This window comes from Gobio gobio, assembly GCF_949357685.1.
Source record: "Gobio gobio genome assembly, chromosome: 18".
Classification (NCBI taxonomy): Eukaryota; Metazoa; Chordata; class Actinopteri; order Cypriniformes; family Gobionidae; genus Gobio; species Gobio gobio.
The window spans coordinates 27,889,321-27,914,546 of record NC_137111.1 but is presented as its reverse complement, the minus strand read 5'-3'; the positions used below and the strand labels follow the sequence as shown (position 1 = coordinate 27,914,546).

The 25,226-nt window shown below is 38.5% G+C and overlaps 1 protein-coding gene across 1 annotated transcript in view; it reads left to right on the top strand.

Moving 5' to 3' along the window:
• The window catches only part of parga (poly (ADP-ribose) glycohydrolase a), a 42,365-nt gene extending 22,271 nt beyond the window's left edge, over positions 1–20,094 (top strand). Inside the window, exons 10-18 of the mRNA XM_079843032.1 lie at positions 1,700–1,779; positions 4,455–4,515; positions 5,100–5,175; positions 7,624–7,771; positions 12,820–12,898; positions 13,059–13,167; positions 13,403–13,508; positions 14,709–14,837; positions 19,124–20,094. Of these exons, the coding sequence (XP_079699158.1) occupies positions 1,700–1,779; positions 4,455–4,515; positions 5,100–5,175; positions 7,624–7,771; positions 12,820–12,898; positions 13,059–13,167; positions 13,403–13,508; positions 14,709–14,837; positions 19,124–19,311 (976 nt within the window). The 3' untranslated portion in view covers positions 19,312–20,094. The remainder of the gene's footprint in view (positions 1–1,699; positions 1,780–4,454; positions 4,516–5,099; positions 5,176–7,623; positions 7,772–12,819; positions 12,899–13,058; positions 13,168–13,402; positions 13,509–14,708; positions 14,838–19,123) is intronic.
• The last annotated feature ends 5,132 nt before the right edge of the window (positions 20,095–25,226 follow it).

Here is a 25,226-nt window from a genome sequence, read left to right as displayed (position 1 = left end):
ACACCTGCAAAACTATGAATACAGATCTACCAATGAGGTCACACTGACATGGTTTCTTAAAAGATTCAGATTTATTATACAGATTTTTTAATAGCTGACTTCTATTGCTGTGTTTGTCATCTTCAGTTATGTCAGACTTGCATTGTACATCTACTACATTCATTGAATTATATTTAGGTGTGAATAGGATAAGCTGTGTCAAGTTTTACTTGGCTTTTGTAAAGAAGAAAGCAATTGTAATTCTGGATGTCTGCTATCATCAACTTAAATATGACTGCTTCAACATTTTTGGCTTACATTAATTTGTGGGAGTAAATCCTTGATCATAAGTGTGAGGTCAGTAAGATATTTTAGTTATTGAAAATTTCAACAAACATTTTTTTTGCAAGGACGCATTAAATTCATCAAAAGGGACATTAAGGACTTTTATAATGTTACAAAAAATTTATTTATTAAGTTATTTAAAAAATCTCTTATTTTGAAATATCTATTCATTCAAAAATAGGCAAAAAATAGGCAGCTGTTTTCAACATTAATAATAAGAAAAGCATATTGCAATGATTCATTTAAAAAAAGCTACTCTTTAGCCAAATAATTATGGGTTTTCTACATAGGCAATTCATCAACATGTTTGTAGATTTTTAGACATGGACATAAAACTAATTTTGCCTTGCCATGTACTTTTCCCATGCAATTTTTATTCGCAGGAATAAACACAGTCTACCCACTGACACATCTTACCCCACTCTCCCCTCTTACCCACTCTCCACTCCCCCTCTTTAATTTTTTTTTTTTTTTTTTTTTTGAGCATTTTGGCCCCAGAAATTCCCAGCTTGTCATGTTATTGAAATCAGGTGTATACAATCCTTTAATAGTTGCTTGTCCTGATGAATCAAATCATATTTTCTCATATGTTTCTCATATTAAAGATCAGCAATCAGTTTAATTTAAAAGCAGCTATTTTCAGTCAACAACAGGTTGCCTTCCAGGCTACACTACATAAAATCAGCTCCACCATCAAGAAGACTATATATAAAAAGCTTTCTTCCCAAAGGGCTTTTAGTGCATCAGCTTTTCCTCTGTCATTTCATTTGTTCCACGCTTTTTTCCTGCTTATTCCATTGACATAAAGTGAGAGGAAGGATGAATGGAAGTGGTAGATAGTTAGCTTGAAGACTGCAGTATTCTAAATGGAGAAAGCCATTTGCTGGGGTAGGGGAGGCATCACTGCGGATCACTGTAAGGCTTTTGCTATTTGGGACTTTTAAAAGCAAGCCTGCAGTTCCTTAATGCCTTTAAAAGAATGAAGGAGTGTTCCTCTCTCCGTCCTTTGTGAAATGGGACACGAGCGCGGCGCTGAGCCCGCAGGCGCGGGTCCGTATCATTGTTGTCCTGACCGAGAGCCCATCACAAGCAGGCTTGCTGAACAAACAGGACTTGTGAGATGAAGCGGCAAAGTCCGATCACACGGAAGGCCTACTTCTACTCACGTGTTCCCAAGAATGAAGCACTAACCTGAAGAAGTTAGCGCTGAAGCTCTTATATACGTCACACTGACTAAACATCTAAACATCTCCCTCTAACGGTTGTATGTGACTGTGTGATAAATGCCCTCTGAAAGTAAACATGCAAATTGTATGGATTGATTTTGATAGTGTATGTACCTAATCAACACTTGTGTTTCTTTATCTTTCTATAGGCTGTTTGAAGGTTCCTCCTTACGCAAGGTTGAGAAACTCAAAACTCTGCTGTGCTATTTCAGAAGAGTCACTGAATCAAGTAAGTCTGCCAAACTGTACAAATATCCACTTAAAGGCCTGTACACACCGGGACGAATATCGCGCGCGCTTATCGCCAGCGTTTTTCGTGCCGTTTTTCGGCGCGTCTTGAGTGTTCACACCCAAGCGATTTTCACTGGCGCTGCGCCGAGTGAACGTGCACATTCAGTAGATGCGCTCCCGGTACACAAGGTGGTGCTGCGGCACTTTAAGCCTCTGACACTCGCTTGTCACACAGAAGGAGAAGAGAGACAGTATTTACGTGCTCGCTAAAACCATAGACATATTATGTATATGGACAAAACCATTCACACACTTTTTGCTAACTGGCAAGCAGCATTAGCAGTTCATCTTCTTCTTTGTCTACTTACTACTTCTTCGTCGTATCAATGTGTGCTCGGCAAGAGCGTTTTGTGCTTGAGCGCCACCAAGTCGTGTTTTACTGTCACTTCAGCAGCTCCAGGCACGTGAACAAAAGCGCCGATCTCATTGGTCGGACAGTTTTTTACGCGCCGCGTCAAAATAAAAAAACTAACCCGAGGCGTTTTTTTAAAAATGACGCTTTTACGCCTGGCGTTTTGCGCGTCGGTGTGAACACTCATATTATTGGCACCCATTGTTTAGTCCCGAGGCGTTATGCTGCGTTCACACCAAACGCGAATTGAGCGTCAAAATCGCGTCTACCGCGTCTAGTTTCACGCGCGTACATTTTGAATGCATTCGCGCGTCAGCAGAGAATTGGACGCGCGTAGAAATCGAGCGTTTGAAGCGAAATTGACGCGCGTTCAAGGCACTCCAGGAGAAATATGTCATAAAACACCACTCTGCCTCTTTTCATTTTCATTAAACATATATATTAAGCATTAATAGCCACACAAATGTGGTCCAGGCAACTCCTACATCATCTTCAGTACATGTATATTTAAATATCCTTAAAATATAAAGTTATTAAACTTCTCTTTGCCCTCAGTCAAAACGATTTGGCAGACAACAAATTATAGATTCATGAGAGCAAAGCTCGGCCGTTAGATCTACACAAAACGAACCACTACAGGACATCAGAGCCAGCGGCAGACGCCAGAAGGACTGGCCGAGGAAAGGCTGCCTTCGCCGGGGTTATGAGCAGTGATTGCCCGGTGATCGCCTGGATCTCACAACTCCAAAAACACAAGATTATTTTTTTTAAATAGGGCCTCTCTTTATAAATAAACCACAGATTTGAGCTTTAAACAACTACATTCCCACCTGAAAACGTCTTAACTACATTTTGTGACACAATAGTACTGTTTTTAATTTATGCAGGGTTTCTCATACACGTCACTTTACCACGTGACAGCAGCGAGCAGGCTCCTGATTGGTTAACGCGGCGCGAATTGACGCCAAAGTTCAAATTTTTCAACTCTGGCGTCAGACGCGAATTCGCTTCAAACGCGTGAATGCACAAAAGCACCATTCGCGTGTAACGCGCAAGACGCTCAATTCGCGCCATTCGCGCGAACTGGACGCGCGAATGAAGCGGATTCGCGTCCTTCGCGCCGCGCGTAACGCCCGTTTCACACATACTCCGTTTGCAGTGCGTATGCGGTGCGTATTTTTTTCCGTACCCATGTTAACGGATTACAGCTTTCACACTGCGCGCGGATGCTGTCCGTCAGTCCGTTCCAGGTGCGTTGCGTCTGCAGCAGTCCGGCGATCGTTTCCGTACCGAGTCTATTTTTTGCTGTGCTGCACTGCGTAATTAAAGTGACAGCACAATGTTCGCTTTAAAATAAACATGTACTGACACGAAAATCTAGTAATTTTACCACAGATGTATGTCATTTAAAATATACTCTGTTTCAAAGTCAACACATGGCTTTTTTTTCTCGGGTAAAGCAAGGAAACGACACCTTACCTGGCATTTAGGTTAAAAAAATTGAAATAATGAAGAGCACGTACGTTCCTGGAGGTGGAAAAACAAAAAGGTCTTTATGACCTGCTTTTAAAAGGGTTTAAAAACGAAAGAGAAGACGAGAGTCGGCTGTTTCTATTGTTTCTAATTTAAAATGTTTATAGGCTATAAGTTATATTTCAATGTTTTGCCACTTGTGTGAGCTAAAGTAGGCTATAGGCTATATAAAGTTATATAGGCTATATAAATATAAAGTAATTAATTGAATAAAACGTTGTTTAAATGTACTACGTTAAAACGTGACATCTATGAAAGTGTAAACAAAGAGAATTGCAATTCTGACAAGCCATGTTCAGTAACAACTTTTGGATTTGAAATGAAAATAATAATGAAGAAATGCTGTGTTTGTGGTACAACCGCGGATCAGTTGCGCGCTGCAAACGCAGCATATATGAAAGCACAACAGCGCGTGCTGCTCCTGCACCGCATACGCAACGCAACACGCACCGCATATGCACTGCAGACGGAGTATGTGTGAAACGGGCGTAACGCGCCTTCCGCGCCGCGGGACCTCCAGACGCGCGTCAACGCGCCTTTCCATTGACTTAACATTGAAATCACTCGCGCCTGACGCTCAATTCGCGTTTGGTGTGAACGCAGCATTAAACGTCGGCGATAAACGCGTGCGAAAATCGTCCAGGTGTGAACAGGCCTTAACGTTCTGACTTTGTTAATGACGATTGATATTTATTATATTCCTGTTTTGTTTTTCTTTACATTTTCAGTGCCCACTGGCCTTGTCACATTCACAAGACAGTGCTTGAACTGTATTCCAAAATGGGAAAGGTACACACGTTTAAATGCATATATTTTGTCCTTGGTGTACAGTGTTGTTATTGGGTTTATTCAATTACTTATGCTCATTATGTATATAATTATACAATTTTATGTATAATTATATATTTTTTATACCTTTAAGTAACGTGAATTTTCTTTGAGGGATGAGTAAAGCTTATTTTGTTTATCTTTATAGTTCACAGGGAAAAAGTAGAAAAATAGCATATCGAGTATTAGTCTAATTTATTTTTAAACGTGCTACAGCTAGAGGGCTCTCTGACATTTAAAGTAGCTCACAGAGATCATTCCTAGTGTTTGATAAATGAACTTTGGCACCATGTAGTCACTTTGGCCAATTTCTTCCTCTGGAAGTGCAAAACAACCTCTCTGTTTTGCTTATTAGAGGACTCTTACCGCTGTGATGGTTGTATTGCTTAAGTCAAGATTGTAACCTTCCACTCCTAGTTCACTATAGCATTTCTAGCCTGCCTCTATTAATGATGCAGTTGTTTAACAGTACATTTAAATGAATGTTTTAGTAAGCGGTTATTTTACCTGTATTGTTTTGATGGAATTTTATTTTTGATCTTTAGCTCAAAGACACAGCTCACCCGTCTTCATATCACTTGTAAGGGCACCATAGAAAAAGAAGGCTATGGAATGCTTCAGGTGAGAATGTCATGCATGGGTAGTTTAGTTTTCACTGTGACATCTGTCAAATAAGAGATTACTTTGATTGACACTGAAGACCCTTTCTGTCATCCTTCATCTCTCCTCAAGAAGACATGTTTGCATAATTAAGTATACTTTTTTATGTGAAATTTGCTCATTCTGTTCCAGCTGTAAGTTATTCAGGCAGTTTATCTTGATCGAGAACACACACACACACACACACACACACACACACACACACACACACACACACACACACACACACACACACACACACACACACACACACACACACACACACAAACAGTACTTCCCCACACTGTCATTGGGACATTCTAGGAAATGGGTGCCTCTTCCAGTTTGGCATACATTTTTTCATTTCAGGTTTACATTTTTCTTTTTTTAAGGCAAATAAATTATATTTATTTATTATTTATTTTTATTTATAATTATATTATATTATATTTTATATTTTTAGAAGACTACTTGAATTTACTTTTTGAAAGGATATGATACTTTTTTTTATTTAATTAATTTTATATTTTTTTACCTACATGTATAAAAAATATGTATTTTTTCCATGAATATGCATATATTTTGTTTTCATCAAAACATACATATTGGATTATTATACAATTGCAGGATTTTTGTTGATATATCTTTTATATATCCTTTTTGTTTTGTTGGTGGTGGTGGTGTTTTTTTGTTTTCTTTAGTTTTTTTGAGGATCACAAATGGCACTTTCTTGTTGAATATCATATCATATATTCATATCGGGCGTAACATGTCATTTAAAGATTTCAAGATTTCAAGTCCGTGACCCAGTATGAGTGCCATGCAATGAAAGCAAAAAAACAACCAAAACATCTCAGTTTTGACCCAGCAGACTGAGGTTCTGCTGCTCCGTCGGCCCCGATCACGTCCCTCCCTGCACCTCTCCAGTTCATTGCAGAGTCTGTCTGCCGGGGTCCTCTGCCCTGCTCTCCTTTTCCCATCTCTCCCCAGTTGGGGCAGGGCACACCCTGACAGTTGATGGGCACACATGAACAGCCCTGGGAGGTCTCAGGAGCCCGGGGTCCTGCCGGCCGGATTGACGGATGTTTCCGGAAGGGTGGGACGGTCTGACAGGTTGTCAGTAGTGCTGAGGAGAGGCGGGGCAGTCGGAGCTGGAGTTGAGTGACCTGATCAGCGAGATCATCTGGCAGCCTGCCAACCTCCCTCCCCTTTTCTCCTCCATCTCACTGAGGAGGCTGTGGCCCAGTGAGTCCGGCCTGACAGCCTGCAAAACACGGCCTCAAAGGGGTCCTACACTTCCCCTGTTTACCTTTTCAAAGCTGTCCTAGGCCAATATTAGCACTGATGCCCACACTCCCAGTCTTTGAAATATAAAAATGCATAACAATAGAAGACAGCACTGAAGAAATGTCTTTCACAACAGAATTTATTTATTTTATTTTTTATTAATTATTTTTTTATCATGCATTATGATGTGCAGTAGTATGATTATTTCATAATTAAAAATACAAGATTATTACATACGACAAAAGCTTAAACAGTTTGCCTGGAAGCTGTGAACATGTTTGTTTGAGTTATCTGACCTCAATGGCCAATGGTTAATAGATCCATTATTCAGAATAAAGAGGTGTTTGGCCTTGGCAACAACCTGCAGGGTCACAATGGACAGACACCATGACAGTCCTGCATATGTTTTACCTCAATGGGTTTGGAGTGTTTTTTATTATTATTTATACATTTATTAATTTCAGTTTTACATCAGCAAAAATGTTATTTATGTTTTTTGTTATTTATTTATTATTTATTCCTAAATAAGATACATTTATATTTTATGTATTATACATTTATTTTATTTGTGTCTTTTACATTGGTAAGAATGTTTTAATCAGACATTTATTGTAATATTTGTATTGATTTTTATTATATTTACTTTTTGTGCTTTTACCTCTTAAAAATGTTTTGAGAACTTTTTTGTCCAGATTTCTTGTTTTGCAGGGCTTCTTTTTTGATTTTCTCCAATTATAATTACAATTTCATGGCTTATAAGAAATGCCCAGTACATTTAAATTAATCCGCCATCAGCAGGTCTAGCAAAAAGTTAATTTTGTATTTGTACATGCACCAAAAATGCAGGACATTCTCTCCTTTACTCATGTTTTGTAGTTTTACGCGCAGCTGGGTACAGCACTCTATTTTCCACCCCTGTGCATTTTATCACCCTTTCCTTTACCAAAACTCATAACCTCTGGTCACATCCTGGACAAACAGCCTGGCTTGCAGTCTCACAATTTGAATGTTCACACAAGGATCATAGATCTTTGTACCATAACACAATTTCACACCATGTTCAAGGATGAAATCGTTTTTTATTCTTTAGTCCTGCTGAACAATTTTTCAGCTGATTAATATGTGTTTTTATTTGTGCTGCAGGTGGACTTTGCAAACAGGCTGGTGGGTGGAGGGGTGACAGGTATGGGGTTGGTCCAGGAGGAGATACGCTTCCTCATAAACCCTGAGCTCATCGTATCACGCCTCTTCACGGAAGCCCTGGACCACGACGAGTGCCTCATCATCACAGGTCAGCACACACACGCACAGGAGTGGAAACCGTCCACTCCTCCCTCCCGTCTGTCCTGCACACCCTCACACATCCCTGTCTGATTGATGTCAGCCATCATTGAAGTGTCTTGTTCCTCCCTTCTGGCTGTTCAAACACCTGTTTTCCTGTTTTCTAGTGTAAAAATATTTTTGTACTTGGATGAACCTATGGCTCATTATGTAATAGGTTGGCATGGGAATCATAAGGAATTTAACGATTCTGCTTCATTAACACAGGGGTTGATCAGGAGCTGCGAAAAATATTATCATGATGATATTGTAAAGATGTTGTTTCCTAAAATAAATCATCTTTTGTATTAAATGATGGTAATATTATATTTAAGTTTACAGTGTATCTTGTATAAACATGAAAATAAGCATTTTAAATTAAAATTTAATTCTATAGTACTTTTTACATAAAATAATTTCCTAAGTCTTTAGAAAGCATAATGAAACAGTAATATTTTTGAATTTAGTAAATGATTGCAATAATTGTAATAAAATATTTCAAGCTAAGTTTGACTTGCCTAAACAACAAAACATACTAGGTAGGTAGGTAGGTAGGTAGGTAGGTAGGTAGGTAGGTATAGGTAGGTATAGGTAGGTAGGTAGGTAGGTATAGGTAGGTATAGGTAGGTATAGGTAGGTAGGTAGGTAGGTAGGTAGGTAGGTAGGTAGGTAGGTAGGTAGGTAGGTAGGTAGGTAGGTAGGTAGGTAGGTAGGTAGGTAGGTAGGTAGGTAGGTAGGTATAGGTAGGTATAGGTAGGTATAGGTAGGTAGGTAGGTAGGTAGGTAGGTAGGTAGGTAGGTAGGTAGGTAGGTAGGTATAGGTAGGTATAGGTAGGTATAGGTAGGTAGGTAGGTAGGTAGGTAGGTAGGTAGGTAGGTAGGTAGGTAGGTAGGTAGGTAGGTAGGTAGGTAGGTAGGTAGGTAGGTAGGTAGGTAGGTAGGTAGGTAGGTAGGTAGGTAGGTAGATAGATAGATAGATAGATAGGTAGATAGGTAGGTAGGTAGGTAGGTAGGTAGGTAGGTAGGTAGGTAGGTAGGTGTAGGTAGGTAGGTAGGTAGGTAGGTAGGTAGGTAGGTAGGTAGGTAGGTAGGTAGGTAGGTAGGTAGGTAGGTAGGTAGGTAGGTAGGTAGGTAGGTAGGTAGGTAGGTAGGTAGGTAGGTAGATAGATAGATAGATAGATAGATAGATAGATAGATAGATAGATAGATAGATAGATAGATAGATAGATAGATAGATAGATAGATAGATAGATAGATAGATAGATAGATAGATAGATAGATAGATAGATAGATAGATAGATAGATAGATAGATAGATAGATAGATAGATAGATAGATAGATAGATAGATAGATAGATAGATAGATAGATATTCACTAAATTAACTAAAACTAAAATGAAAATTAACGACAAACAACATTAATTTAAGAACTTTAAACAAAATGTAAAACTTTAAAATGAAAGTGGAAAAAAAAAAAACTGTCACCGTATTTTAATAATGTTGTTTTAAAGGAACATTGTAGACATTCAGAAACCATTAATAGAGATGAACATCATGAAAATCATTTGGCTTGTTTTGTAGGAATGGACCAGCCATTAGGATAGGGTAATCATGGACTCATCGTTATTAGGTATTTATGTTTGATACAGGCTGACGAGATCAGGTTTGTTTCAATCCATTAATGAAGTCAGTCGCTGTAATCACAGTTCACTACTGTGTATAGTGAGCTGCGTAGCACATTGCGTGTTTTTGCCGCAAGTAATTTGCCATTGCTCACAGAAGCTTGTGTGTATACATTCAGCTCCATTCTTCCCTCCCCCGTCTTCCCTCCTCATCCAATTTGAACGTAAATCCATTACATTGATTCACGCTGGACTCAGGGCAGCCCTGTTATTCCTCATTTCTCTCTAGCTGAATTGCCCTATTCTTCACCCTCCAACTCACTGTGCTTGAGTCAACACGTTAAGTGACAACCCCCCCTTTCCCTCTCACTTCATATCTCTCCCTCTTCCTCTGTGTCTCTCTCTCTGTCCCCACACTATGCTTCCATCACTCTGTTCCTCCTTTATGAACTGTGCTCTTTGACTGAGTGGCAGCATTGGAGAGGAGCCCAGGTCATGAGTAAGTGTCCTGCATCGGATACATTACAAAGAGTTTGACTCTCTACACTTCCTCTCTGGTTGTTTGAAACATCTGAACCCTGCTTTTCCCTTCCCACCTCTGTTGCTGCAGAACCATACACACACCTAAGGGAAGTCAAAAGTACCTGTTCAGCTGCCAATTGATATTAGTAGTGCTTTGGTTACCTCATGGTTGTTAGTTGTGATTACTACATATGGATTTTAAAGACTCTTGAGTATAAGTTTGGTAACGAATCTGTTTGTGAAGCAGTTTAAATGATTGAAGAACAACTTCCAAAGCAAACTTACAATATCTTGGCTCAATCAAAATAGTTTTTAAAAGATCCTTATATCGTAATCACAAATGATTCGAAATGTCACTGAAATGTATTTTTCCAAAAAAAAGAGCTGTGTAAATACTGCCTAAAAGAACTGCCACTCTGCATTGTTTATTAAACAGCAATATTGATAAGAATATAAAATGTCATCATCTACTATCCATTATGTTGTTCCAAACCTTTATGACTTGCTTTCCTCTGTGGAACATAAAATATGATATTTTGAAGAATATTGGTAACCAAACTGTTTTGGTGACCATTGACTTCCATTGTATGGACAAAAACACTGAGGCATTCATCAAGATATATTATTTTATTTTCATTCTATTTGAATTTTCATTATTAGGTGAACTATCAATTTAAATCATTCTTAATCTAAATAATTACTTGAAAATATAATAAAATAAAAAATCAGCTTAAGTTTGTTTTATTTCAGGTAATGAAAATGTGTTTTAAATGGTTTTCGTTAATTATAACCCTGGTGTGTCATACATGTTGCTCTAAATTGTCTCTCAATGGAAATTTGAGCCTGAAAAACTGACAGCATTGAGAATCTGATGTGCCCTGTTTTTTTGTTTTCATACCTGGTGATGCAGACATTTTCCTCTAACTGTGTTCATAACAGAATATTGTTTAGTTTAACTTACAACCGGCATTTAATTTCAGAAGGAAATCTCTCAGAACTAGTGACTAAATAAACCATGTTGGTCCAGATGTACTATGTTTGAGTCAATTTCTTTCACCTGTTCCAGAGAATCGTTCGCATAGTTGAACACACTCATCGTTTTACTGTTTGAGGTCCACGTGCAGTCACAGCCGTGCAGAAATGTTGTGCTGTGATTGGCTGTTGCCCACTCTCACACCTGCTATCATGCTCATTTCTCATCCACCCATGCCTTCTGACGTCTCCCAAACAAAGCACAGGACACAAACCATTGCGCAGATGCACAGACCATTAATCAATCAAAATCTTGTGCCTTTCAAACCCATATGTCATTTCCTGGAACACTAGAAAATATTTGATAGTTATGGCGCAGAAGTGGCTATACACCATTGAGAAGTCATTTTAGAGCTGTTCTAGTGATTTTAAAATTCTAGGAAATCGGCCTCAAAGTCACTGTGAACTTGGGAGTTTTCCACCCTGTCACAAAATACCCTCACTTGGAACCAAGCTCTGATATTAGTCATCTCTCTCTCTTTCACTTACGTCCTCTCTCGCTCACCCCTGCCGCCCTCTCTTTCCACTTAACAGTATTACCTCTGGCCACAATGAATGACTGCGGGAACGGCCTTCTCTAATGGATCCAGCCATTCCATCACCGTTATTACAACAAACAAAATATTCATCGTCATTTCTATTGCACTGCAACTTGCCTTTGCAGCAAATCATATCCCGCCCGTAATGCATCTTGACACGGGCTCTTTAATGCACACTCTCTGCATCGGTACAGTTGGTAGAAATGCTGAAGCGTCGGTACGGGGACTGGTTTTTAATCTTGTTATTGCTCTTTGTCAGAGTGCCACTGAAACCGTCCACAAATACTAAAACACTAATTAGATCTAGGTGAGGGTGGAGGATTCTGGAGGTCTTCGTGATAGTAAGGAGATGCACAGTGTCTGGAAGACATATGCAAATTAAAATATCAAGAAGGAAAAGTGTGAGCAATATTTACTGAGAGGCCTTTAGATATAATAAGAAGTCAAGTATAATATGGCTGTTTCTGATGGAACTGGAAAACCTATATATAGTTTTCTAGATTGAAATAAGCTACTTTAACAAGCAAATCTACTACTACTAATAATAATTATTATTATTATTATTATTATTGCTGCTGTTGTTGTAAATGCCTGCAAATTTAAAGGGGCCATATTATGCCCTTGATTTTGTTTTTGGGGTTTAAAACCTATAAACCTATAGATTTTCGTGAATATTCAAAAATCTTGCAAAAATCTTGCTGCACATCTCTTCCCAGTCTATCAGTAAAGCTCAGGGCTGCGTTTCCCAAAAGCATTGTGAGCCCATTTTCATCATGGCGACCATTGCCACCAATATTCTCTACGATCAACTTAGCTCCTGATGCTTTTTGGAAATGCAGCCTTGTTTATTTCTTTCTCTTGTGAAGTCCCTCCTTCCAATATGCTCTGATTGGTCGGCTGGACCAACTGCTTTGTGTGTTTCTCGGAAATGTCACAGCACTTACCATAACCACAACAGAATACTAACGCAGCTCATTAAAGCCTTTTTTTTTGCATATGCCTTGGGTGGGAATTATTTAAAGAAGGGATAAGACTACAATCAAGGCATTTCAGGGAGTTCAGAAACAGGTCTTACTGATATTTGGAGTGGACTTTGTCCTTTGTAACTTTGTAGACCTTTTTCATGCTCAAACAGCAACATTACACACTAAAGAAAGTTGAAAATGTAACCCCTTTAAATCAAACCTATGTGCTCACTGATCAACTGAAATGATTTCTGCCTATAATATGGTGGGGACAAGACAATGTTATGCATATTGTTGTGGAATTGACCCTCTTATGTATTCATATTTTATCTTTCTTCAGGCACAGAGCAATACAGTAAGTACTCCGGCTATGCGGAGAGCTTCAAATGGAAAGACAATCATAAAGATGACATACCCAGGTAACATTATGGATTACTGATAATGACTTTAGGAAACACCTTTTAAACTGGTTCCTACACTTTTTAAAATGTAGTTATCTGTTCTAAATATAACAAAGCAACCAAGATTGTAAAAATGAGGAAAGCTCTGAATAAAATAAAAATCTTTTCCCATGCTCAGAGACGGGTGGCAGCGGAGGTGCACCGAGATTGTGGCCATGGATGCACTGAAATACAGGAATTTCATGGAACAGTTTTCTCCTGACAAAATGACCCGGGAGCTAAACAAGGTCGGCAAAGGCTTCAAGCAAATACTGTGCCGTGTTTCACACTGATGACATGAAATGACAAATCCTTGACCCATGTCGAGCTCTAATGGCCTTTGATTCTCTTAACCTTGCCAATCTGTGTTGCTTAGAGAATTTAATGAGGCATGACAAGAGTCTTCTTGTCAGTCTCTCTTGTATTCTGCAGTGATTAGCTTGTATTTGTTTCTCTATGATGTGGATGTTGTCTTTTTTCCAGGCATTCTGCAGTTTCATGCGGCCTGGTGCGAACCCTCAGAATCTCTCTGCTGTTGCCACAGGGAACTGGGGATGCGGTGCGTTTGGAGGCGACACTCATCTCAAAGGTATTTGCAGGTCCTCACAAAGTGAAGCTGCAATGTTCAAGATGCTCTTATAGGACATTTCTCTTTCTTAAATTTCATGCACCAATGCTAAAAAAAATGTAATGGGTTATAACTCATAAATGGCTGATATTTAAAGTCCAAATTATTTTATCTAAAAAAAATAAAACCTAAAATCATAGCTATTTCATATAGGCATCACAACATTATAATTTCTGGTTTTGTTGTGTTTTGGCGGAAAAAAACGAGAAGCTCTGTCACTTTGTTTTTTGACCCAAGACCTATTTTTTTTTCCTCCCACTTTCCTGTTATTGATCAGCTGACAGACATTTATCTTTTCCATTACAAGTGCAACTGATTTTCCAGCCTCATCCATAAATTCATTGCAAGCTTAACTTTGCCAGCTGATCATTTTCTGTTGTAAGGAAGGATGGAAGCCTGTTTCATGAGATGATTCCATTTTTGATAGTTCATCATTGTTGAAACCGCATGTGTTTGTATGTGGGGCTAGTTCATTTCTCATATTGACTTATCGCACTGTAAATTCATCTTGATGCTGGGTTATTTTGGTCCAGTCTGTTTAGTTTGTGTCGCTGGTTTGCCTACAGATTACCCGTTGTAATTGGTTGCTCTCATTTGAACAACGTTCATTCATCAGTGGGCTGTATTCAACCTCTTTAAATATTTAAAATCTTTAGACTCAATTTAAAGCTGGGTGACTAAGATTGAGTTTCTTAATAGGGGTTGTTAGACATGGATTATTTACCTTTTAAAAACAAATTGGATGTGTCAGTCGTTTTCTCTACTGCTAGGAATATGGAGCAAAACTAAAGAATCCACACTATACCATCAATGATGTATCACACCATATTTTATTCATTTGGGTTGGGCAGCTATCAGTATTTACTGGGCACCCTCAGATAATATTAACAATATATCATAGAGAATGCAGCGGTTGATTGACCCTTCATTTTGCTAATGGGGGGTGGGAGGGGTAAATCCTACATTGTGTTTTTTTCCCTTTCATATTCCATATTCCCATGCATTGACAGGAATCCATGCGTAAATGTATGCATGTAATTTCTGTTTAGCCATGCATGCAGTAAAGAAAAATGAATACGGAATATGAAAGGCTTCCTAAATGTTTTTTATTGCTTTAGAAATGTTCTGCTCCCTGTCGACTGTGTCCGTTTGTCCTTTCAGCTCTGCTGCAGTTGATGGCAGCTTCTGAGGCAGGAAGAGATGTGGCCTACTTCACATTTGGAGATGCAAGACTCATGAAGGACGTGTATGACTTGCACACCTTTCTTAAAGACAATTGCATCACTGTCGGTAAGAGGCTTGCTGCATGAGCTTCATTCTGTTTCAGATGACACGCATTATAAAAATGGAGGTTTATCCTGTTCTTATTGGAGGTGGATTTTATACATTTTATTATGTTTGAATTAAAACATAATAGACAGATGTTCAAAAGTTTTGGGTCTGCAAGATCTCTTATGCTCACCAAAGCTACATTTACAGTAAAAACTGTAACATTGTGAAATATGGTTTCATTATTCAAGTGGCAAAGCTGAATTTTATATAAATATGTACAGGGCTTGACGTTTAACACTCGCCAAATGCGGGTGGATTTCAACATATGAATTTTAAATATAATGTATACATTTTTCAGTTGTAGTCTTTTAAAAAGGCATCTGAAATGATAAACTTCAGTGCATTGTTGTGTTGTCAAAAATATAGATTTTCAATACATATCGATACTGAAATATCTGAAACTCTTCCAAAACTAATTTCCCCCAGAATAGATACACAATACCAGCTGCACTTTCTCGCTATCTAATCTCTCTGACAGCGAGTTGACACAAACCCGCCTCTCCTCACTCACTCACTCACTCACTCACTCACTCACTCACTCACACTCACTCACTCACTCACTCACTCACTCACTCACTCACTCACTCACTCACTCACTCACTCAGTTAATTTGCTCCGGATGAATATTGTTGCTGTTACAGGGCTTGAATTTCACAGTGGGATTGCACATATTGCACATAATTTTACTAATTCCCGCAGATTTTGTGCTCACACCCAAAGTGTGTGCACATAAAGTAAAATACTCACAAAATAATGCCAAAATGCTGGTCTTGGTGTGTATTCACGTAAACACAGTCAGTTATTGTTTAAGTGAATGTAAAAACAAAGGGAGAAAATGCATGTGTAACAGTATAATGGATCTGTGCATCAGGTGACAGCAGCCTAATATACATGCTGCCAAATACACTCACCTAAAGGATTATTAGGAACACCTGTTCAATTTCTCATTAATGCAATTATCTAATCAACCAATCACATGGCAGTTGCTTCAATGCATTTAGGGGTGTGGTCCTGGTCAAGACCATCTCCTGAACTCCAAACTGAATGTCAGAATGGGAAAGAAAGGTGATTTAAGCAATTTTGAGCGTGGCATGGTTGTTGGTGCCAGACGGGCCGGTCTGAGTATTTCACAATCTGCTCAGTTACTGGGATTTTCACGCACAACCATTTCTAGGGTTTACAAAGAATGGTGTGAAAAGGGAAAAACATCCAGTATGCAGAAGTCCTGTGGGCAAAAATGCCTTGTTGATGCTAGAGGTCAGAGGAGAATGGGCCGACTGATTCAAGCTGATAGAAGAGCAACTTTGACTGAAATAACCACTCGTTACAACCGAGGTATGCAGCAAAGCATTTGTGAAGCCACAACACGCACAACCTTGAGGCGGATGGGCTAAAACAGCAGAAGACCCCACCGTGTACCACTCATCTCCACTAAAAATAGGAAAAAGAGGCTACAATTTGCTCCCCAAAATTGGACAGTTGAAGACTGGAAAAAATGTGCCTGGTCTGATGAGTCTCGATTTCTGTTGAGACATTCAAATGGTAGAGTCAGAATTTGGCGGAAACAGAATGAGAACATGGATCCATCATGCCTTGTTACCACTGTGCAGGCTGCTGGTGGTGGTGTAAGGGTGTGGGGGATGTTTTCTTGGCACACTTTAGGCCCCTTAGTGCCAATTGGGCATCGTTTAAATGCCACGGTCTACCTGAGCATTGTTTCTGACCATGTCCATCCCTTTATGACCACCATGTACCCATCCTCTGATGGCTACTTCCAGCAGGATAATGCCCCATGTCACAAAGCTTGAATCATTTCAAATTGGTTTCTTGAACATGACAATGAGTTCACTGTACTAAAATGGCCCCCACAGTCACCAGATCTCAACCCAATAGAGCATCTTTGGGATGTGGTGGAACGGGAGCTTCGTGCCCTGGATGTGCATCCCACAAATCTCCATCAACTGCAAGATGCTATCCTATCAATATGGGCCAACATTTCTAAAGAATGCTTTCAGCACCTTGTTGAATCAATGCCACGTAGAATTAAGGCAGTTCTGAAGGCGAAAGGGGGTCAAACACAGTATTAGTATGGTGTTCCTAATAATCCTTTAGGTGAGTGTATAATAATATTAAAAGTATCTATATGGCTGTTTTTGCCCATGGTATCAATGTCAAAACTGTGGCTAATAACTTTGGAAACCACTAGCCACAATGGCTGGTGAGCAAAAAAGTTAAAGGGTTAGTTCACCCAAAAATGAAAATTCTGTCATTTAATTTTACTTACCCTCATGTTGTTACACAACCGTGAAACTTTTGTTCATCTTCGGAACACAAATTAAGATATTTTTGGATGAAATTGGAGAGCTCTCTGACCCCTCCATAGACAACTAAATTGAATTACCACTTTCAAGACCCAGAAAGATAGGAAAGACAAGCACTTCCGAGTTCTACGTAAAAACGGCGGCTCACCATTGGCTAGCTCCTGCGTCAGCATCACACGCATGCATCGTGGTGCTCATGTGAACTGTGTCGGCCAATGGTAAGCCGCCGTTCTGCCGTAGAACCCAGATGCACTCTACTACGTCAACATTGTAGGAGACTCACACAGACGAGAAGAAATTGTTGAATAAAATCATTCTTTTATTGTTTTTGCACACAAAACGATTCTTTGTCGCTTCATAACATTAAGCTTGAACCACTGTAGTCACATGTACTATTTTAACAATGTCTTTGCTACCTTTCTGGGCCTTGAAAATGGTAATCAAATTGCTGTCTATGGATGGATCAGAGAGCTCTCTGATTTCATCAAAAATATCTTCCTTGTACTGTATATATTCTGAAGATGAACGAAGGTCTTATGGGTTTGGAACGACATGGGTTTGAGTAATGACAGAATTTTTGTTTTTGTGTGAAGCTGTGAACTAACGCTTACATTTCAAGCCCTGAATTAGTGTTGTAGTACTCGAGACCGGTCTTAAGACCATTTTTTGATGGTCTTGGTCTTGTCTCTGTCTCGACTGCATTTCTCCTCGGTCTTGTCTTGGTCTCGGACTTAGAGGACTCTGGTTTTTATCTCAAGACCAGTCAAGACCACAACTGCGAGGATATCACTAAATTGCCGGTGCATTGTCTGATTTAACATCATTAATGTGATTTGATTTAAAACTTACAGCTTAAAATCCAATCAATAACTTCTTTGTAATGTGATTTCTTGTGTTACTGTGCTGCCGGGTTCAGAATCAATGCAGCATTGTCTGAAAAATGCCCAGAATTAATATAAATGCCCACAAAATTCTGAGATTTTTTTAAAATAAATATAACATAGAATATAATTAAGCAATATCGCAAGAGAGCTGTTTTCATGAATATAAGCGTGATTGCAAATTAAATTGATTTATACAAACGTTCAATAAACAAGAAGTTAATATTAAATGACATTTTAAACTGTGTCTTTGCTAATTCGGCAATGTTTGGTTATTAAATGAATCAGCTGCTTAGAACAAATCGGTTGAATAGAGGATTCTGTGACTGTTAAATAATGTTAATGTTTTAATGTTAAATTAATCTGAACATTATTTATGCAGGTGTAATTGTCCCAATTCAGATGCAACTTCAGTGCCATGAATTTTATTGTTAGTGATTTGATTTTGTGTCTTACTATTCTAATTGTATTTATTCATTACATATAAGTCATTTCTCAGACAGTAGATATGGATCTTTTAGATGAATTTAAGGAGTGCTGGTCTGGTCTTGGTCTTGACTCTGTCTCGCCCTGTCTTGGTCTTGGTCTTGGTCTCGGCACACGCTGGTCTTGTTCTCGGTTTAGGTGGTCTTGACTACAACACTACCCTAAATATGTATATAAATAAATGCAACAAAAAAAACTACACTGGCTAATTAAATGACAATGCATTTAACAATTTCAAAATTCCTGCAGTATTGAGCCATTTGTTTTACGTAATTAAATGATACCATTAGTGCTCTTCAGTATTGCGAAGTTCTCTGTTTCTGTCCCATTTTTTCTTTCTGACGTTTATTGAAACCTTTTTGAGAAAACGCTGTCAGCCATCTATTGTTCTAAAGTGGAGACGGCAGTAAACTCGTGCGCTCTGTGATTTATGAATGGCTCTGGACTTGGCTGACGCCATGATGCTCACCATCCCTCAAATCTTTTTTTTTTTTCTCTCTCTCTTCCTCTCTCTCTCTCTTTCTCTCTTCTCTCTGTCTGTCTCTCTGTCTCCTAGGCGATCTGTACTTCCACTTAAAGCAGTACTCTAATGTGGTGTCTAAGCATGGCCAGTGGCCTAACATCAATCTCTATGGGTACATCATGGATAAGGTCAGTACGAATATGGAAGCGGAGCCCAACCCTGGCCCCAGCGACAGCAACTTGACCACCGCGCCTTCCCCTTCTCCTGCGGACTGCCATTAATGCTGGCCAACGGCTAACTGAACCTGTCTAAATGCCTCAGTGCTTTCTTCTCCTTTAGACAGACTTTTTGGGTGATTTGAGAGACATGGGGAATCACATTATGCCTTTAAGTTATCAAGTCACTATGAATAAGGCGACAGGAAGTCTAGCAATAGTCACTCTGACTGTAAATCCCCCCCTAAAAAGGTTTGATCTCGGGGGAGTTTTTCCTAGAATGCAACACAAACTTACCTGGGATCAAATTTACTGCATGATCTTGTGGAATTAAATGATCCATTTAAGTTGGGTGACCCAAGGTTTAGTCTTTTTAATTGTTTTTGTTTATATCCAGAAACTAACAGTGATTCAGAATAAAGTGTTTAGAGATCATTAACAAATGCATGAGAGAGAACCTCTAAATACACAGGAAGGTTCCCTGTGACACTTGATCGCAAAATGTATTGCACAGGACTTATCAGGTTTTTTGCCGTAAAGGGAAAAGTATGGCTGGAATATGAAAAGATTTGATATTGAAAGATGTGAAAAGAAAATATTAACTGTTGAAAAACAACTTGTATAATCGCACCGATGGAACAGCTGCAAATTCAAATTGTGTGAAAACCGATAGTCTCTGCATGACATTTTTAGCAATTTTTATGACACTCAAGGTTTTTACAGTTTCATTTATTGTTTTGATTAAAGGCACCTTTAAGAAATGGGGTTGATATTTAAAGGTAGTGAATATTTTCATATGTTTTGTTCTTTATTTTATTATGATTTGATAATTAAAATTGTTGATTCAGACACTTGTCAGACATTTTTTCAAACCTTCCTTCCTTCCGGCTATATACATACATGTTCAGGACATTTTTGACATGCTAATCAAAACATGCTAATGCTTTTACCCAAGTTGACACATGGATCAGTGCAGTGCTAGTAGCCTACACTACTTCTGTTTTATGCAGTGTTCAATTATTTATGGTCTTTTAAAAATTCAATGTCATCTATCCAAGTCATAACAATGAAAAATGATCCTTACTGCCTTTGTTACGGTACGTTATTATTTATTTTTTAATGGCTTTTAAATTCACTTAAGTCACATTTCAGTTGAACTAAAACAATCTTTCTTTTGAAATGTAACAACTCTAATATTTTTTTTTGCAGAATCTGACTAATAGACTTAGATTGTAGCTTTGTCCAGCATGTATACACTTTAATTGTAAAATGCCACTTAATTGGACCATGTGAAAATCCTACGACGTTATAGTTCTAATTTGACCTAACTGACCTCTTTTGATCACCACCTTTGCTACGACATTCTTCATCAGTTCAACCTGGAGTACAAGTACCACTTGGTGACCAAAAGATGGTCCCTTATAAACGCTCTCTTGTTTCAAAATGGATGCAGTATCCCCTTGTTTTCTCAAATACTGAGGTCATGAAAGGGTCGGACTTTAATAGAAATTTAAATGTCAATGCCATGAGTTAAGAAGCATTACATTCTTGTCAACATTTGTTTCATAAAGAATGAAATTGTGGGCCTGGAAGTATCAAATCACATTTCTTTTTTATATTCTAAATGACGACTGCCTTTAATAAGATCCCTGGTAAGGGAGGCTCTTGGCTCCATCTGTTTCAAGAGCTGAAGTCAGAGAGCACCAAAATGGCATTTTCACTTATAATTGCATGACCTTACTTGTGCTTGGTTACAAGGCGCTTTTTGTTAGTTTCGATTATAGCACTGATCTAGAGCAGAGAGGGACAAATGTAGATGTTTTATTATAATGACGTGTATAACAGCACAGTGATATGAACCTCTTGACTCATAGAGCACCTTGTATATTCTGCTGTTACGCAGCACTTTTTGTGGTCACAGCTACTCCATATAGCCTAGTACAATTGTGCAAATCACCAACTGTGTTTGCATCTAATGTTAAGCTCTCTATTGAAGAGTCCGAATTGCTGTATATTTTTCCAAATAATTAAAAAGGTCACGTGTGACACTTTGATCCTGAAAATCATGCATTTGGCATTTTCTTAATGCTGTGTTTTAATCATGTCTGCTTTACTTCTGAAACGACCATGATAGCAGCCCAGTGATGATTGATGACAATGCTTTCTTTTTTTCTGGTTGTTGGCCACTAAGAGTGATGAAACTAGTTTTGAGGTACTGAGGGGGAGGGAAGGCAATTAGCTCAGACTGTAAAATCCGCCAACATAAAGACCATCAATCTGGATGACTGAAACCACGTTCAAGTGAATTCTGCACAATCCCTAAGAAAATTAGGAAAGCGTAATTGTCCGATGTGATTAAGAATCCGAGGTTACTGAAAATATCAATGTTCTCATTACACCCTGGCACAACTTAGTAATTTTTATAAATATTTAATTGAATTTTAAACACACAGTGGTTGAGGGTTTTATATACGCGTATGTTAATTACTGTTTAACCTTTATTAAAAGGAAAGTGCATTGAAAGAAGTGGAAGAGCCAAGTGTTTGCATTTTCATGTGTCGTATAGAAGCATCAGGTAGGGGTTGGACGATGAAACTTAAACACTGGCCAGTATAGTGTTGGAGGTTTCACGCCTCTACAGGGAGTGCAGAATTATCAGCACGTTGATTTTCTGATCATATTTTTTTTCCAGGCACATTTGACCAATTCCAAACCACAGTAATCCTAATAACTACTATTGATTTAGTATTTAATAATGTATAAGTGATATATAATTGTTCATGAAGGCTGGAAATGAAAATCACCTTATATTCAGGTGTGCAGAATTATTAGGCATGTTTTCTTTTACAGATAAATTGAGCCAAAAAAGAGATTTAACTCCGACTAAAAAGTCTAAAAGTATTAAATGCCCATGAGAAGGATGCAATACTAATGCAATACTAGACATTGCAGTTAAGGCGTGACCATTGGACAGTGAAATGCTCGTTGGGTCAGCAGGATCTGACAAAAACAGGTGGTGAAGAAAAGACACCTGTTAACTGCAAAAGAATTAAGAATTAAGGTGAAGAATTAAGGGTGAAACCATCAGGAACCCTTTAGTCTCCAGCGCCACCATTTTCCAAAGCTGCAACCTGGAGTCTCCAGAAGTGCAAGGTGTCAGGATCTCAGAGACTTCAGTTAGGTAAAGAATCCTAAAAAATGACCCCCACTAGATAAGAATCACAAGCTGAAGTGTTGTAAAATACATGAAGAAGGTTTTTTTTATAGGCTTTATGGACAGATAGGTTGAGAATGACTCTTGAAGGACCAGCACCACATCCTCTAGTACCACTGTTTGAAGAATTCATCTTCCAGAATCTGGCAGTACGTTTTGGGAGTTCATTTTAGTCCATCCTGAAGTCCGTTTTGCAGAGATGGACTAAAAATGAACTCCCAAAACGTACTGCCAGATTCTGGAAGATGAATTCTTCAAATCAATAGTAGTTATTAGGATTACTGTGGTTTGGAATTGGTCAAATGTGCCTGGAAAAAAAATATGATCAGAAAATCAACGTGCCTAATAATTCTGCACTCCCTGTATATGCACAGCCTGGTTTACATTCCATCAGTAAGAGCAGAGTGTGAAGGTTGAATTAGCAGAGCAAAAGCACAGCTGTACATACAATATTGCAATCCACACAACATAATGGGAGACGTATCAGAGTTCAAAAGAGGACAAATTGTTGCTGCGCATCTAGTTGGTGCATCTGTGACCAGCAAACCTTTGTAATGTATCGAGTGCTTTGTAGGGTATCGAGTGTAGGGTATCCAGGGTAATGTTGGCGTACATACCACCACGAAGGACGGACCACACTGAAAAAAAAAAAGTCTGTTGGATTTACTTGATTTAATTGTGTAAATCAGTCCCACATGAATCAATTAAGTTAAACAAACATAATTTGTTCATGTAACTTCAACATCATAGACTGAATACATTTTAAGTAACCCAATTAAGTAGTCTCAAAGTGAATTTTATATGGCTCCCTGACATGACTCGGGCATTCAATTTCATATATTCATTCGTTCACTTCAATTTCATATATTTTACTGTTACACAACTGAATTATAATGCTGCACTAGCTAGTTGTCAAACTTTTGGCAAGTAACAGCACACATTAGCATCTTAAATGCTAAGCATTAAAAGCACCTTCAGCAAAGCCATTACGACATCAATTGTTTTAGTCCACAGCCTTCTAATAATTCCAACATAATTGAATATTAAACACAATTAAGTCTCCCCCTTTCTCATCTTGCTCAAAAATACATAAAATAACACTTTTACATATAAAATAACCACATTTTCCCTCTCTTGATTTAGCCATATGCAAAGCATGCTGGGAACTAACAAGCCCAAGTTTCAGTTAATGCAACACAAATCATTCATGTAATCTCAACACAAATGGATTAAGTAAACTTCAATCTGACTTATATTTAAGTGGATTGAACCAGTGGCGTAGGCATCATTTTATTTTGCGTCGGGCCTGGGCAAAAGTGAGCGGGCACTTTCACACTTGTCACTGTCAACATAAACCAAAACTGTAACTAAGTTTCTACCGGTCCACATACAAAACATTAGCACTTTATTTCCACTTTTGGAATATTTTCTTCATTTTTAATTGAAAATAAACACCTTTCCAATCTGATATGTGATGGGAAAAGGAAGTACAGCGAGTTCGGCAAAAGCCGGATTCGAACCTCTGGTCGAATTGGGTCCCACACACCTTACCCCTACACTATCACGACTGACAGACAGTGTTGGCGTGTTCCTGGCTTTACAGAATTAACCGCAGCTTGGAATTGAAAAGTCTTACTGTTACTTGCGGCCTGATGGATGGGTTCTCTCCCGCGTTAATGCAAGTTTTTAAAAGTCCTTTTTATAGAGTTTTGCATCGCTGCTGTTTATCTAACACACAACTGCAAATTATAGGCTAAGTAAATAGGGAAACACACTTCATGAACTCACAGGCGCGAGCTGCACGACATACATGAGACAGCCTGACACCTAATTGCCTAACACAGCTGTCAATCAAACTCATCAACCATTATGCAAAAATCATACTGTTAAAAAAAAACCATTTTATTTATTTTAGTATTTGAGATGTTATAATAATTTTGTAATTACGTTAAAATAATTTAAACAACTTATTTAATAAATATTACTATATTTGTATAATAAACTGGGGGGGCCTAGTTATCATAGTGGTGGGCATGCTCGTCAGGAAGTAAACTTGTTTCAGGGCCGCTGGCTACGCCCCTGGATTGAACACAATCAAATTAAGTTAGGACAAAATGTATAGCAATTGTGTTGCTTAGCTCATTTAGCTCATTAATTAAGCAATTTGAACAAGAAGTACAACATTTTTTTTTCAGTGCACATCCAACAGGAGTAAAGGCCGCTACATACTCTGCAAGAACAGAGAAAAAAGACGTAATTTGTTCTCGGAGCACTGGTTGGGAGTTCTCGCAGCTCGTTCTCGACACATCGCCTGAGCAGCACTTTTTTTCTTGTGGGTGGTCCAGGACTGTTGTGTGATTGGTCATAATTTTAAAGTGGGCGGGGTTAATGCGGAGAAACAGAGATGCTCGGCACCTGCTTTCTCGTGAAGTATGGAATGTACTGGCCAGAATGAACTTTGTTCTTATTCTAGCACCTCGAGAAACGAACTAATTTCTTTGTCTTGCTGTCGATGCTAGAGGAAGCTGTCTGAAAGGACGCCGGGGTTCGTTTCTGATTCCAAATGACACAACAACATTTTTAGTTAGTAACGTAATCCAGTACATGTAATATTATCTGCTTTTTGATTACTTCTAGATTACTTTTGACCAAACTTTGCTTTTGACCAGTTTATCACATTTAATTGAATAGGATCAGATTGTACCACGTTGATATAAATACAAAAGAGAAAAGAAAACACATCCCATTTTTTGTCATCAACAACATG